Source organism: Oenanthe melanoleuca, chromosome 1 (assembly GCF_029582105.1).
Source record: "Oenanthe melanoleuca isolate GR-GAL-2019-014 chromosome 1, OMel1.0, whole genome shotgun sequence".
Lineage (NCBI taxonomy): Eukaryota > Metazoa > Chordata > Aves > Passeriformes > Muscicapidae > Oenanthe > Oenanthe melanoleuca.
Window position 1 is genome coordinate 13119338 of NC_079333.1, and position 17912 is coordinate 13137249.

The window sequence follows — 17912 nt, forward strand, 5'->3', positions numbered from 1 at the left end:
TTCAGAATAAATCTAAGGTTAATAATTAATAATTATTTTTGTGTTTTGGAACATGCATCATCTTGAGCAAATTACATAGTTTGTCCTGTTGTCCAGATGGGAAACTCATTTTGATGGAAATAATTTATAAATTTTGAGAATTTTTGGCATGAAACACTATGCGTGATCCTTCTTAAAAAAAAAAAAAAAAAAAAAAAAAAAAAAGGGCTTTATATTTTCTGTAGCTCTTGCCTTTTTTCCAGGGATGATGATATATCAAAGGAATGAAGGGATAGAACAGATTATTTTGTAGCCAGGTGATGTGGCTATAGAAATAGAGTATCTGAGTGCAAAGGTGAAATATTTCATAGGCATCTGAATGATCCTGAAAATGAGAGTAATAATTGAAGTTATTTTAAAGTTTATCATAATTACCTTTTATCTCTAATTCTGGTGGGTTTTCAGTCTTTCCATTGAGATCCCTTTTTGTACCACAGAGGAGTTTTATATTTTCTTGGCCAAATTGATATCCTGATGTAATGATTTGCTTGCTGCCTTCTACTGCATCCAGTAAATCTGAATACAGTGGACATTTCAAGAATTCCTGATCACTGAGGGTCTTTTCTTTCTTCACATGATCTCATTAATGATAGATTATATATTAATGAAGCAGGATATTAGTTCAGTGCTTTCTTAGGTAAAATGCTACTTGTTTCTCATCTCTGTGCAGTAAACACACAATAATTTATTCATAATAGTCAAGGGTGAACAGACAGTAGAGAAGCAGCAGAAGGAATATGGAGAAAATAAATGAGAAGTGAGACCAAGGATAGTGTGCAGGGAATGGATAAAGGTAGATGATGTGCCTACAGATAACAAGTTTAAACCTGTTTTTATTATTCTTCTTGCTGATGCTGAATGTAGCATCTGTGAGACAATGTTTATAAATGAGTCATAAAATGAAACAGGAGACTGGACATAAGGAAAAAACCTCTCACCAGGACAGCCAGGCTCTGCAACAGGCTGCTGAGAGGTTGTCTAGTCTCTGTTCTTTACATTTTTCAAGATAGTGCTCGACAGATCCCTGAGCAATCTGACCTGAGCAGGGTCTGTGGGTGCTGTGCTGATGAGGGGTTGGTCAGGAAGCCCCCCTGGTGCCCATTCCAATCTGGATGATTATCTACCCATTTTGATCCAACATAAGCCAATGTTTCTGTTCTGCATAGTACACATTTTAGTAACCCCATTAGAAAACAGATTACGTCTCTTTATTTTCTGTTTCATGAGGAGTACACTACAGTAGTGCTTCTTCAAAAGTGAAGCTCAGAAAAACTGCTTGGAAAACACCTTGCTTTCAACAATATACTTAAAGTTGATGAAGTCCATCTTAAGAGCTTAATTTTGACCCACTCATGTAAATTTTATTCACTGCTTTTGGGAGTAAATATATTGAATCATATTCTTGTTACAGGATTGCATATTGGGATGAGTAGAGAAACTTATTAATCATTATATATGACCAAAATTTTTTTAATGAGGATACTTGAATGCCATGGAAGAGAGTAATATTCTATGCTCAGTACTAATAAAGAGTTCTTGTGTGATATTGTACAGATAAATCCTCAATGGAAAAGTATTCTCATGCAACCAGAAATTGTATTGTATGTATAAATAACCTGGTAAAGTACAGTATAGATTGAAAGATGTAGCTGCTATTTAATTGAGGCTATAAAGGGGAATGATTTGAAGAATGCAAACAATACCTGGATTTTTTAAAATGTATCTTAGTAATACTTAGTAAGTAAGGATGAACACCTTCGTATCCGAAAACTCTTCAGTTCTCCATAGTGTTAATACCAGTGAAATGTGTTTGTTGCTGGGGGATTTTGTTAAATTCTGTAATTTATGTAAGCCAGTGAAAAATTGATAAAGATCAAAGTCAAAGAACAGTAATAATACCTATTTTTTTTCCTGAATTCTATGCATTTGAAGACAAACATGGGTTATTATAGAATCAAAGAATGCCTGAGATAGGAAAGCAGCTCTGGAGACCATCCAGTCCAGAGTCAGACAGAGTTGGAAAAAGGTGGTTTTAAAGATAGATTTTGATATGACATTCTTTGTGCACGATCAGTCATGCAATTTGTATTTTTAACAGTGCAGCCTCAAATAATACAACTTAAAAATGAAACCACATTTGAGAATGGGAAAGTAACCCTCATCTGTGAAGCAGAAGGAGAACCTGTCCCAGAGATTACATGGAAAAGGGCCATTGATGGAATGACTTTCTCTGAAGGTGACAAGGTAAATCTACTGCTAATGTACAAAATATCTAAATATGTATTGTCTGCCTAATCTTCTTCTTCTTATAAGCAGAAAATTAATTTAGAGACAGATTAATTCTAGATTCCTCTGGAATTAGAAACAATTGCTATTTTCTAAGGTAGTAAGAGAGACATGGAGATTCTAAATTTTAAATTAAAAAAACAAAGAAAAATTGAAAAAGCAATTAAATGCTGAAAGAAAATTCATCTTTGTAGCTTAAATTGTCATATGTAATCTTTAATGGTTTAAATTTCATCTTGAACATAATGGCTACACATAGCCTTCTTCAGAATATTTAGATTCTGTCCAATAATCCTCAAAATACAGTGGAGCTCAAAGATACTATAAATCTACAAAAAATTAAAATACTTCATAGTTCTTTCTTTCCCACTCATTTTTCTTTGTATTTTTTCCTGTCACAGAGGACAAACTGAGCCTATTTTCCCATTTTGTCTCCCCATTTTAATATTTTATTACAAAAGTAAGTTGAGTAGGTAAAGATTGAAGTATGACAATGGACAGAGTCAGTGTGGGAAAAAGAGCTGTAATTAGATGGAATGCTGAAATGAGATGGGAATGGTGCAATGCAATTCCTGACCATGCTTATAGCAAACTGTGTTTCTACAGAGTTCTTTTTCCTTTTTTAATAATAATTATTTTAGTATTTGAACAAGCATTTTCTTCTTCATTTCCTGACAGAATTTCTCTGTAGTGGTTGAAGTAAGAGATACCATCTTTCTGGATAACTAATTCAAATTTTTTTTACTCTTGATAATTATGTAGCAAAATACCTTCTTCTTGCATATTCATAGCTGTTACTTAAAAAACACACACAGGTGAAAACCTAGATAGCAATCATGCCACAAAGGAATTAGATAGTAGTAAGTCAGTTTATAGGGAATTGCTGGATATTAAGAATTATTTACTTTCATTATTTATGTTTTAAAGGAGAAGGTCTGGTCTGGTCTAGTCTCTGACTTGACCTTTCCTGGAATTGAGGCAGTTTATGTGAGACTGTCTACCATTTGCCTGTGATTTTCACTTTGGAGCAATATAGCAGTATTTATAGATTATTTTTTCTAATAGTTTTGCATTAAGATAAAACAGTTTCTTTCTTCCTTAAATATTTCAAGTTAAAGGTCATCTTTCTGACTTGCAAAGACTATGCTTTGTTCAAAGGTTACAAATGTTAGCCTCTCACTTATGTTTGAAATGTTCCCAAAATAACTTTCTATAAAGGATATTGAAAATGAGAGAAAATAGCAGAAAGAAACTTAAAAATGTTGGTGCAGTTGAAACCTGAAATTTATCCAGTGCTTGTATAAGACAGTCTTACATTCTTAATTCAGCTGCAGGTGGTTAAACTGACGTGTTGCTGGAGTATTTTCTGAACTGTGGTTCAGCTCAGTAATAGTGACAACCAAAAGGAAATCTATATTCACTTCCTACTCGTGTGCTGACAGACTCTGAGTGGAAGATAAAAAGAATAAGAATAAATACAGCTATGTGGTTTCCTTTGTTCTTGCCAAAGAAAGAACTCTGTGTATTGCTCATGGGAGAGTTTTTGCTGAATCTTGAATAAATGTTCTGAAATACTGAATATGTCCTTGACCTATAAAAAATTCTGCTACGTTTGCCCCGTGGTCCTCCTGCTCTGGGTTGCCAAAAGCTTGGCTTGTGCTTCCTACCAAATTAGGTGAATAGGGAACAAAACTGGTAGTGATTAAATTATTGAATAGCTGTTAAATAATACAGCAGTGTTTTGCATACAGAAAGAGAAATAAAAGGTGAATTGAAGAAATCGAGGGAGAGCAACATAGAACATAGACTGATATTGAAACTGTTACTTATATGTGACAACTTTTAAAGTAATATCACATCATGCAACAACATAAATTATGCATTAACATTAAAATGATTGTATTTATTCAAGGGATTAATATTTTGAATTTTTTGGGCCAGTTTTTTCTTGGTATAAACTGCATCTTATTTATAAGATTATTTATTTTCTGTTGAATTCAGAGTATCTTTAGGAGATTTTTTTTCCACAGAAGATGGAAAAACTGCTCAAGCAATAATATTAACATGATGATCACTAAAAGAACACATAAAGTGCTGTTCTTTTTTATTTAATTTGATTTTTTTTTTAACTTTAGTAGGTAGCTCCTCAATCATATGGTTATTACTTTCCTAAAATGTAAACACAGCTCGTGTGGATAAGGAAGACTGCTGAATGTGGGATCATTCTGAGCCTCCATGGATTCAGAATGTTTTCTATCCAGTGATAGATCTTTTAACTGGGACATAGGCTTTCCTGAGTTTTGAAATTATTGCATCCAAAAGAGTGGAAAATATGCACCAAAGTCATTGATCAAAGAAGTAACCCAGCTGGGCTTAAGGAGGATAATATTAATGAGTATGAGCTCTATAATTATCTCTTTGGAAAATACAGCTTTGATAAAGGATTTTCAGTACCTCAGAAGTGTGTATTCTAAAGTTGAAGCAAAGTGAGTTCAAACCAGAAGCAAAGAAGCCTTTTCCTCTCTTCTTTTATCACTGAGCTCTTAGAACAATCTACCACACAGTGTGTGGCCTCTCTTTCATTAAGAATTTGAAATAAAGGGGTCTTTCCCTTTCCTCTGACTTCCCTTGAAAGTTAAATCAAAAGTTTTCCAGGAGGTCACTTTGGATGACCTCTGTAATCCTTCTGTGGCTGTATAGCCCATAAATACATGGGAGGTGGGTAAGGCTGAATAAAGGAATGGCAGTGCGTGCTGGAAGGTGTTTGTCCCACCATTAAAGGTGCAAAAATGGAGGTGGAGGCTGAGCCCAAGGCCACAGCTTTATCTGCTGTTTCAGTGCCAAGCCAAAGCTCTCAGCTTGCTGCACCTACTCTGCCTCTGCCCTTCCAGCCCCCAGCTCCCAGCACTGTCCTTGCACTGATGTGCCAACCTGGCCGTGGCCCTTTCAGCTGGGATTTGGAATGGCACATTCCCACAGACCACTGTGCATCCAGCAGGCTGGCCCTTTGCCCAGGAAAAAGAAGAGGCAGGAGAAGGGGTGCTTTTTTTAGAACGGAAGGAAAGATGGTGATTGGAGTCGATTTGGCAAATCAGTTATGGAATGGATTTTGGACGTGCACGTACATCTCTACACGTGTCCCTGAAGGACAGCACATCCTACTCACTGACACAAAATTGTCACTGGCTCCTGTGTATGCTGCAGAAGTGTGAGGGCAGAGTTCAATGCCCCACTTTCATAGTGTCTAATTCTAGCAGAAATATGGATGCTGATCAACGTTATTTGCAATTACCATTTCAAGCCTTGATATGGAATACAAATCACAATAACAGATGGGGCTGGATGTGAGACAGTGGCTCCACTGTATGCAGAATGTGTCCAAAGAGGCATATGCTGCATACCCTGAGGAATTTATGATTTAAACACATAAAATGAATGAAAGGAGCCAATAAGAACAGATCCCAGTTGCAACTTGTATGTTGGATTTAAGACAGAATTTTATACTCTATTTATTACTGTACTTTGTACTCCATACAGATTCACTCAATGTCACTTAAATACCTTATGCTATTCTCCTTGTACCTCCAAAGAAACCCCAACCTGTGATTTTTAATTTTATAATGAACACTGCTGAAACAGTTTGAATTCTGCTTTCTTCTGCAATATTAACCTGGCTCTCCTAATGAAATTTACTGTGACATTGTTTCTAAATATTGCAGAGTTCAGACTAATAATTAAGTTATTTTATAAGTTTGAATTCCCTCGGTATTGGCATGTGAATCATAAATATTTGGAGCTTGTAGAATTTTTCATAGTTTTCATGATTGGGCAATAAGGAAAAGCAATCTTTTTCTTTGAAAGGTCAAGTCTATTTTTTTCACCTATTAGCTTCACTTCAGCTATTACAAATGTTAATGAAAAGAATCAGATTTATTTATATATTTTTTTTACTCGTTCTTTATGTTGGTTTTCCCTGCACACAAAAAAGCAGTCTTGCAGTATCAGTGAAATATGTTGACCTTTTTGAAATGTGAGCTGTGTTAAATTCTTGCTCATCAGGAATCAGGTCTTTATTTGAAATGAATCACAGAAAACAAAGATATATGTAGGGTATTTTAATTGATTTAAGGAAATATCTTAATTTTTCTGATCTATCTAAATCCTACTCTTTGTGAATAATTCTCCTTTGAATAGTTGGGAAATATACACGGCAAATCTCTTTGCTCTTTTGGAGAAAATTGTTTTAACCTGTTTCACCTACATATTGTGTGAAAAGCTCCTACTTACAATATCATAGCATGTTTTTGTTGTTGCAATATTGGCACAAGGCCTGCAATCCAGAACAATTCATGTAGCCAGCCACAGTTGTATTTGATTATGCAACTGAAATGCTCTGCAAACAATTCAATCAGGCATCAAAATTTTCTCTTCTATTTTGTTTTTAAGCCCCAAATGAATTTTAGTGGGCTTCCCATGTTAAGACTATGAAGCTAGAGAGCAAGAACATTGTGACTGGAAGAAGGTAAATAAGTGAACTTGACCAACAGAGTCATTTATATGTTAGGTAATTAGTGCTGTTGATAATATAGAGATTTATACCCAGTGACATAGGCAAATAAAGGGCCATATATGAGCACTGAATAGTAGAATTTCAGGAGTCATCTGATCCATGGAAATATGAATACATTTTGATGTTCCTTCATCTATCTCTAGTTTTGTGGGGTGTCAGTGTTTGAGCAAGAAGTTTGATTTTGCAGGAGTAGGGTTGTATCCAGTTAGAAAGAAAGAGCAATTTTCCTGGGTGACCTGAGGAAGCAGGAAAGCTGTGAGCCAATGTGGATATTTCCAGGTTCTCAATCAGTGGTCTGAGTTCCACACACTCTGTAGGTAACAGTATCTGCAGTGCTGTGTAAATGAAACCAAAAATTAAGCTAGTAATTATTTTGTGATATTTGCTGTATTGACAACTCAATATTAGCCACACGACCAAATGCTTCAGATTTGTTCCCCTTTTGGGGTAATTTACCTGTTACTCAGAGCAGACCCAAATGCCTGTACACACCCAGACAGATGAATTTGTGTTGTGTGGATGGCTGTCTGTACAGGTATTACACTAGCTCAGAATTCTCTCATTTCGGTATATTATTCCATTCAGTAAAACTTTATTGTCACTTCCTACTGGGAAAGAATTAAGTAAGAAGTGACAATGTTTTTTGATTATTTAAAGGAGATAAAAGGGCAAGAAAATGTAAAATTTATTAACTCTTCTTTATTAAAAGCTTAAACAACCTAGGGAAAGACATTAATTTAAGAATATGACTAATTTAAACAGTTCTTTAATGGATATCTAAAATTAAGTCCAAAGTTGTTATCTGTTCTGTAAATGGATATTCTTTTTCCCACCTAATTTATATTTAAATCCATTTTCCATTTAATCCATTTGGTTCTCTACTACCTATGTACCAAATAGATATTTTTTGGATACTTTCTTTAGGTTGTAGTGCTGCACTTACTGGCTGAAATAAAACCCTAAAGGCTTGGAAAAGACATTTATTTTTCCATCCAATATTAGTTTTTGCCATTTAGTTACAATTGACAATACTAGATCTGTTACACATGAAATTACCAGGGAACTTTTCATGGACTAACATTTTCTACAATACCAGCGTGTCTTGGATTAGAATATTCACTTATTTCTTCCACAACACAAACTGTTGTTTCATGAGCTTCGGCCTAAGTATCACTTGAGTACCTGTATATATTAGGAGAGTTTAAGTCTTCAGAACTTTTGGCAAAACCAGAATGAAAGCAAAGGCCTGTACTCAATTTTTCAATCCCTTGTTTGTTTTTTTTATCTAATCTCTGCGTAATAATTAGTTCTTGATAATTTATTAATGTCCATAGTATGCTTATAAAAAAAACATATTTTCCTGTCACATTCTCACTGTGCAATCTCTCCATGTGTATCTACTCACAAAAACTATTTTTCCTGCTAATACCAGTTCTCAGATTCCAAACACAGTGAAATTATGATACTTTAAGAGGACAATGATGATGTACCAGTCTTGCTAGTCAGGAAGCTTTGAAATTTCATCTAAAGCATAATGCAAAAGTCATGTTTCTGTACATTGGGAAAAGTGAAGACTCTTTGCACCATCCCTTACTGACAGCTTATAAAATTCAGCAAACAGTATTTCTTAGGACTTCATAAATGGGAAATAGGTCTGAGTTTTGATTCATGGTCAAAAGAACTTCCATCTATGCATAGGTTCAACCTGCATTATTAAAATTTTTAAGTGTTGTATGAATAACGTCATTAGCAATAAAATTATTTTTTGCCTTTCTATAAATTCCTGCTTGAGCAAATGAAGTTCTAATATTTATGACAAAATTCAATTAATTAGTAGCATGTGGAAATCATTACTGCAAGATGATCATCTAACATGCTTTAATATGTCCTATAGGTAGCCTATACATAAAAATCCTCAGGATTTTAATATATATCCTCCAAATATAACTTGGTTAAGGGGCTTTCTCACACTTTTTTACTCACTTCTCCTTTTCTTCCTTACACAGAAAATGATTACTTTCCTCCAGTCCCCAGAATTCTGGAGCTGTGACTAATATTTCAGCTGTCATTAATTTATCCACAGTCTCATCAGTTAATGTGTTGCTACAGATCTGTTTCTTCAGTTATGTACTAATACAGAACTTCTGATAATTTTAGAATATATTCAGTTTCCTACTGTGTACAGCTGAGTCAGGAATCCTACAAGCTGACTGAAAATAAGAAATGGACTTGCTTAAAGGTTTTGTTTCTCAATGAGACTTTTCCCCAGGCAAATGACATATGGGTGCTTGTGCTACCATGTTGCAATCTCTGCTTCCTAACTTATTTCAATCTCTAGTAGCATGACATTTTTCTGTAATAGCAAACATCCAATTTGGCTGATATATCTAGCATAAGCTTTTATTTATATCCATATTTATCAATACAGACATGTAAATAGAGAAACTGAGAACTGAGGACATCAATTAAATAAAATTGCTTGAAAACATATGCCCTTTCAGACATGCCCAGGTTACCTCACTTTCTCCATTTTGCTTGCTACTGCAGTAATTTCTCTCTGTTTCTTCAGATGAAAAAAGCCCTCCAGAGTTACCAGGGTATGTGAGCAAAGACTTTGTGATCTGTGAGGTTAGGATCTGTCCTGCTGACAATTCCCTTCACCTTGTGACTCAAGCTTTCTGTCCTTCCATGGCTTTCCTTCCCCTAAGGGAGCCTTGGTGCTTGCATATGCCCCTGCAGGTCTCTGTCTCAGCCCAGTTTCCTGAAAGATTTCCTATCTGCTGTCTAGCCATAATAATTGTGTAGTAATAATATTGTAGTAGTAGTAATTTTAAAGATAGTCATATATTACAGCAAAGATTGTGGGCAGGAGAGGTACACCACCTGTATATATCCAGGAATTTGTTATCAGTCCAAGTAATATCAGTTTAAACAAAATAAACCAAGTAAATATTCTTAGTTCAGTTATAATCAGTTGAACATTTTAATTCAAATTATCTAAGAATTAAAGGGGGAGAAAAATGACAGTGTAGTTAAAATTGTTATTCAAAAGGTTCCTGGTTTTCCTTTCCTTGTTTTAATCACCCAGGCACCAGAGGCAGGCTGACAGTGCTTGTTTTCCTTGAAAGAAGAAAAAAAAAAAAAAAAAAAAAAAAGAAAAGTAAAGAAGAGTAAAAAAATATTGAAAATTCAATTCATCACCCTGCCTTGGGTTAACTTCAAGTTATTTTTGTCCATTTTATAATGCAGTAAGTTGATGTGATTAGTCTTTATGTGTGTCCAACCACAGGTTTCTTTGGTTTCTTTCCTTTGTAAGTTTTTCTCACGTTTTCTCTTGGTCACTAAAATTACAGAACAAACACCTCCAGTCCCAAGTTACAATAACATTTGGTTGTCTAAACTAAGATGCAATTGTATAGTAAAACCATTATTTTTGGTGGCTGTTTTATGTGAGATTTGTATTGAATAAGAACATTGGACTTAAAGGTCTTCTCCCTGAGGATTTTGCTAGCCTGAATTAGAGTCACCTATTTTAATGGCACCACAGCAGTGTTGGAGTAGATACAGATCAGCAGAATTCTTAGGAATAAAGCCATTAAATATACTATTTGTGAGTGAAACAGGATTTCTAATTACAAAGTGCATATGCAATTATTAGAGTTGTAGTATTTCTGATATAGATAAAACATTCGTTGTGGTTACTGTTGTTCTTTATCATGGCCAATACTAATGCTTGTTCTACTCTGCAAGTTTATTCAATATGATGCTTTTTTGCCATTAAAAATCATCAACCATTTCTTTCTTGTCATTTGCATCATTAAAAAATCTAGGATTTGCATCTTTAGCAGAAGTAATCTTGAATGGATGCTCATCATTTTTCCCCTCTTAAGTACTTTTCTTACATATTCATTGCTGAGTAAAAACCAATGAAGGAAAAAAATTAAGTTTTCCATTTCATGTCTTAGAAAGTGTTGGTGTCAGAATTTCATGTGTCATGTCTTTGCATAATGACTTAAGTCTGAAAGAAATGCCAGCATGAACAATGAAATATCAGTCCATAATTTCAAAAAGTTTTATGAAGCATTCAAGAGCACATTTTTTCCTGAGACTGTACATGCTGCTAGCAACCTGCATAGAACGTGCTGCCATTTACAATCTGAATTCTATAAAAGTTACTGGTGTGTCTGCAGCTGAACAGAAAATCCAAACAACAGTATTTTTTTCTTCATCATTAGGTTTTCTTGTGACTTCCCTGGTGCTACAATATAGATCTACAAACAATAGATGCTTCGATAATTTCTTCTTTGTGGAAAAACAAATCCCTAGAAATTCATGAATTTGCAGCATGCTGACATGTATAATTAACAAGCTGAAGTTTTAAAATATCACAAGGTCTCCTATAAAAATCACTGAAGTCCAAGACACTGCTGTAGCATTATTCTGATTCACTGGACATTAAGGCATATGCACATAGCAATACTCTGGAATTTTCTGCTGTCTCCAACAGGTGCATGGATAGAATACATTTACCTGAAGAGAATGGGAAATATTGTGAATATACCATCCATAATCCAGAAGGGAGCTTCCATCAGCTTCTACACGATGATGGCTGTTGTGACTAACAGCCTTTCTCTCATCATCAAAGGTAGATTTTCAGACTAGGAATTGCTGGTCACGTACATTTAATAGACTTCTGGAGTTTTATCATCATTTAGTATCAGCATGGCAGGTTGCAGAGGTTCTTATCTTACATGCTGCTTCAAGAAATATTTTCATGGGCAATTAAGATCTGCTTAAATCTCACTTATAAGAAGCATCAGCCTGAAGTATATGACCTCAAGTTACCCCTCATGTGGATGTGAACACAACCTGAAATCATCAAACTTCCTAAAAAATTGTTATTTGTGAAACTCCAAAGATGATTCTGTTTATCAATATTTGTTTTCTCCTTGAAAATTCAATGATGTGTACTGAAAACATGACCAGGACAACATATTGAGTTGGGAATTTTAACCATTTGATCCAAAGAAGGATAAACTATGATTTTTTTTTTAATCCTTCCCCTGCAGTATGAGGATCTTCGACCATGTGCATCTGAAGCAGAACCTTTGCAGGAAATTTAAAATGCCTGCACTTTCACTCAAGTTACATGTTCCTACAGTGACTGTTCTTTAGGATATTGCTCCATGTTCTGCAAAAGAAAAAACAGTCTCAATTCTAAGCCACTACCTCTTCAGTTTTCTGTGGTTAATATATGCAGTGCACATCCAAAGTATTACTACAGTACACAAGGTATCAGAAGAAACATTTGGTAAATGTGACAGGCAAAACTGACCTGTAGCATTTCAACTATGGACACTTTGCTCACAAATAAGCTTTAAGCATTAGAAGAAAAAACAAATAAAGGTATTTCAACTTGTCTGGATTTTAAATGAAGGGATTGCTTTGCTTGCAGTCTTGCACTTGGACTTCAGGAGTTGAAGCAGTACTTTGGCAGCCAAGTGATAAACTCTAGGAGGAAAGTCAGCTGCTCTAACCATCCAAGCAATATTACTGAAATCCAGCTACAAAAGAATCACCAGTTTCTGCAACTGTTCTTACCTTCCACTCTTGTTTTCAGCCAACTAAAAATGCAAATTTTGGCAGCCCTACGACTTCATCTCATTTGGTTCTACTTTTCCTCAGTGGGAGTTGGAGCAATGGCTGATAAATCAAACTCATCCCCTAAGCACACCATCTCCTCTGCCCAAGTGCAGCTTTCTACAGTTGGCAAACGAACGACAATTTCTGAGCGTCGTAATCAGCAAACTCTCTCCACCTGAAAAATTGTACTGATTTTGCTAAAATAGCAGTGGAATTTTGGAGATTGAAAACTCCATGGTACCTGAATAATTTATTCTGTTCCAGAAGCTATCCTTGTCTCCCTGTGGATTTGTTGGCTCATCTCATCCCCAGCCTCTCCACGAGTGGAATTCCTGAAATTCAGAGTTGTCATTGTTCTGATGCTGCCTTGGGAGCTCTGGTTCTTGACTTTGGAGCTGTGCATAGACCAGCCAGGTCAGCATCAGCTGGTCAGGCTTTGGGAATATTCACATGTGGAACTGCAAACTATGCAAGATATTCTGGAAGCAAGAGCATGACAAAACTCAAGGAGTAGAATAACATGTGTAGCATGACAAGAATTTTATCAAAACCAAAAATATATATTTACTATTACAGAACCTGCAGCACTAATCTCAAATTATGCAATACTTCTCACTTTTTAATTAGCATAGGAATCATTTGTGTTTAACGACATAAGTAAGAGTATTGCAACTGCAGAACATTTTCATATTTTTAATTTTTTTCCCCAGATGGTACTTTTTATATGGTTTCATTTTGGATAATTTTACTTGCAGACCTGTATGGAAGAGTTTTCTTTAACAGCAGCAGAGAACTAAATTGCTGTCAGCATTCAAAATAAAATTCCTAATTTAGGGAATATGCGTTTTCTGTGGGTAAAATCACAAAGTGGCTTTATCTAAGTAAAACATTTTTCAAAGTCTCTACTGAAGATTTTTCACTTGTATTTTAGTTTTATGCTGGTGGTGAAATTATGGCGAAAAAAAAAAACCCCACCGCCAAAGCCTCAAAAACCCCATTTTTATTTATTATTTTTATGAAATTATCCAATGAATATTAATAATGAAAAAATATTTATTTATTAAAATTTTATTATGATTTCTAAAATGCTGTGAAAATGTAACTTCTGAAAACTTCATCATTCTGCCAGTGTAAGGGTCTGTTAACATAATTTCCAAATCTTTCCAAAGAATGTGTAAATCTGTATGGAACTGTTTGTCCTCATGTTTATGAGACTCCAATGATTGTTCATTCTCTATGGTGGGAGGAGATACTGAATAATTTAGTGAATGAGTATAAATCATCTGTGTTGGGCCACAGATACTATTCTAGGAGTTTGTTCTGTCCCTTTTGTGCTCTTTATTATTATGAAACAATAAAATAAAATAGATTCTACATGTCTCATGCTATACCATTTAAAAGAAAAAAAAAAGTCCCAATTTAGTAGACGTCTATTCTTATTTCAGGAAGGTTTGAGAGTTTCTGACATTGTTAATTTATAGAGATTATTTCTATATTTTTGTTTTGGCCCATTGGCAGCTCCAAAGCTTTCTAACTGGTGGGGATTTCTCCTAAGGATTACTGGGCAAGTGTAGTGTTCCATAGTTTGTCATATTCAACTGCACTGCTATTGTGCTTTTTTATGCCATCAGAACATGTCCTTGAATCACTTAATCAAATCTCTCTTGTCTGATTTATACCATAAAGAAATATAATACAGCCACACCAGTGTTTTTGAGGTCCTTCTGAAACTTCAGCACACTAACTCGTGTTTTGATTTGCAAGTGGTGGTCTCCCACATTTTCTGGGAATCCTCTCACAGATAGAGACACCTGCATCAAGACATTTCCTTTCATTTATTTGTTCATTTAATTAGTTACTTCTTCATTTGATAATGGAATTTTCTTGGTCTGTATTTGCACTCTGTTTCTTTCTTCAGGAATGCCTATGAGTATATTTTTAATCATGTATTGCATCATATTTGTAAAAGAAATGAATGATGGATTTGTGCAATCCAACTGCAGAATAGACTCAGGGAACAGACTCTTTAAACTGTTTATTAAGAAGTCACAGTATAATAAGCAATTAAGTATTATAAGCAAGGAAGCAGAACCTATTTTAAAAATCTTTAGTAAATGCATATTTTTTATAATTCTAGTGAAATTTTCTTGCCTACAATTGTTTTATATGTTTTATGGACTTTGAACCTAATAAATCCCTCTTACAATGTATCTTACCATATATTTGATTATAAGAATAAATGATATGTGAAAATCTCCTGTCAGTCAGAGTATTTATTCTCTTGGGTTTTGTCCTACCTATAAATCTAAGATATATTACATCATCTACATTTGAATAAGAGAATGTGAAAACATAGGAAAATTATACTGAGCACAGACTAAATTTTTTCCATCAGTGTTAGGAAATAATTAGATGAACTAAAATGAGAAATTATTGTAAAAGTTATTTAATTCAATGATCTTAGTGCTTTTTTTATTATTGTTTTGTTTTATGACATCTTTTCGTATTCATGTATGCACTTAGGGATATAGAATTACTTACAGTGAAATATGTATTAGTGAATTAAAGTATTTGGGATTAGCTTTGAACTAATGAATGACTAATAAAGTATTTACTATTGTATCTATGATTCGCTGTCACAGGTTGTTTCACTGTTTTAAATGTAACTTCTTAAGGAAATATTTGTTATCAAGGAGAAATCAGAAATTAAATTTCTGAAGTGTATATGCATTTTAGACAGGAATAATGTAGTTTGACCATGGTATTACATGCTCAATATTTAAATAAAGAAGAAAATGCTCATAACTGGTATTAAGTATGTCATAGAAAGTTCTTGCTTTACATATATATGAACAATATATATAATGCTATATAAATAAACATTTTTACATATGCTGTACATATATATAAATCTGACTTTGTATCAGAAATTAGAAATCAACTTAATGTTTTATTTTAAAGAAATTGCATTTTAATTAGCCCAGGAATTCCTTCCAAAAACTATGATGTTCTCCACAGTAACAGGTTTACTAGCAACATCATAACTTTTATTTTCTTTTTTTGACCATATTGAGGAAATAGAATTTTCAGTAATAAAATTGATAGCTAAGTGGTCTAAGTTGTTAATTTTTACCAATCCAAAGAGGTTTATGTTGGCTCCTGGGTTAGAATTTAAGAACTTTAATTTATGTACCTATGATGAGTCATTTTCACAGGAAACAAAATTCAGTCTACTTGGATTCTTACATAGGATCAGGATACTTTTCTTTCTATAGAAATCATGATAAACAGCATGCTTCATTTGTCTGCTGTACATCAAATATTTTAAGGTCTAAATTGTAGCATATTTCCTTTATTAAGTCCAGGAAGAATTGTACTGAGTTAAAAGCTCAGCCACTCAAACATCAGCTGCCACTTGGTGAGGTAGAGTGTAATATTCAGTAAACTTGAGTGTGTGTATTATAGAATTGAACATAAAAGTCTGCTTCAAGTTTAATGTCATGCAGTGATATAGTTACTGGGTTTTCTTCCCTTGTCCACCTTACTATAATGAAGGCAGGTAAATATCAATATCTTTAATCACATTTGGAGGTTTTTTTTCCCCTTAAACAGAAAAAAAAGTGAGAGGACAAAGTGCAACAAATTTCCCAAAGGTTGCCCAGAGAAGCTGTGGCTGTTCTAGTGGGAGGTGTCCCTGCCCAGGCAGGGGGGTTTGGATGAGATGAGCTTTGAAGTCCTTTCCAGCCCAAAATATTCTATGATTCTATAAGTAAAGAGCAGAAAAAAATAACTTCTTTTTCCTCAGGCATAATACTTTATGAAGTTTGAAGCATCAAGAAGAGGACTTTATTTTATTTAGTTTTACTTAATATTTATATATCTTTTGAATTCAAATAATTTTGTGGGGAGGGACAGGGAAGGAAAAGGAGAGTCATTATGGATAAGGATTTTTATAAGATTTATGTTCTAGAAAATTGAAAGGCAGCATTAATTTTTCTCCCTCTCCTTTTCCACTGAATGAAAAGGAGCTGCAATTCAGAAATTCTAGTTGCATTTACAGTTTGAGTTTTTTTAACAGTTTTGAGATTCTGGGATTTGCTCATTGTCTGAGCCATTTCTTCTATTGTTTCACAGCTGCAGTTGAAAGGACCAGAGATAATGTTGTGTGTAGTCTAAACTATAGTGTTTTATCTATGCATATTTCTTATCAGCATCATAACACAGTGAGTGAGGTCATAAAGAAGTTTTGAATATGCAGTTCACTGTGGCTGTCATAATTTGATAAGTTTTGTGGTTTCCCTTGACAATGTTCCTTTAAGCATGTACTTATTCCTTTGATTATACTGCCTAGAAAGAGAACATGTTTTTCTATATTTTTTAATTTATTTGGAAAATTTAGAAATTGCTTAGCTGTCAGTAATGACTTCACCACGGGTGAAGAGATGCTTTCAGTCATTCTTATCAGTAGTGTTTAATATATAAATTCTACATTGGTATACAGATATAAATATGTGAAACCTTCTTTTTTCCTGAATCAATATAAACAGAGCCCAGATGGCCGTATAGAAGTCAAAGGGCAGCATGGGAAGTCGTCACTGCATATTAAAGATGTGAAGTTGTCAGATTCAGGGAGATATGACTGTGAAGCGGCAAGTAGAATTGGTGGGCACCAAAAGAGCATGTACCTTGATATTGAATGTAAGTTCTAATATTTTGTTTTCTCTTTTAAATTTGTTTCAAAAGAAAAAAAAAGTACATTCTTAATGGAAGGTCATTTTTTTTCATGGTAATTCATGATTAAACTTGCATAAATGAAGAGAGCATGTCCTGTAGTTCATTACTCTGTGGAAGAATCCTGTCTTTTCTGAAGTTCTGAAAAAAACCCTTGTTGGTGTGTTGGTTTCTTCAGGATTGCTTCTGAAATTATATTCAAGTGTTGTTATCCATTAACTTAATTATTACCTTAATAACTTCAAATCTCTGGGCTAGCTGAGACTGCTGGGAATGAAAAGTATTCAGTGGGATAAAAGTAAGGACTGGTTTGAGCACCAGCTAAGTCTTGAGCTTTACCTTCTAAGATTCAACAAAGATTCTTTTCTGTTTCTGAGTCCTCTGATTTACTAATCCCTCAAAGGTCTCCAGCCACTGTTATAACCCCTCCTGGAGTTATCATGTTTGTGACAGTCTCTTTTAGGGATTGTCTTTATTCCAAGATCTTGCACTTTATCCAGGAGAAAAGGAGATTATTTTTATTATATATAAAAAAAAAATATTGGGTAATTGCTTCTTCAAATTGTTCTTCAAATTCATGAGCAAAGGTCTTAAAAAATGAAAACAAGTAAGAAATTTCTTCCTTTTTATTTCATTGTTGCTC

At 34.3% G+C, this 17912-nt stretch overlaps 1 protein-coding gene across 1 annotated transcript in view; it reads left to right on the forward strand.

Annotated features, from left to right (window-relative positions):
- NCAM2 (neural cell adhesion molecule 2) overlaps positions 1-17912 on the forward strand; it is a 258288-nt gene that overhangs the window by 151309 nt on the left and 89067 nt on the right. The window contains exons 8-9 of the mRNA XM_056500737.1: positions 2138-2283; positions 17086-17236. Coding sequence (XP_056356712.1) covers positions 2138-2283; positions 17086-17236 — 297 coding nt within the window. The remainder of the gene's footprint in view (positions 1-2137; positions 2284-17085; positions 17237-17912) is intronic.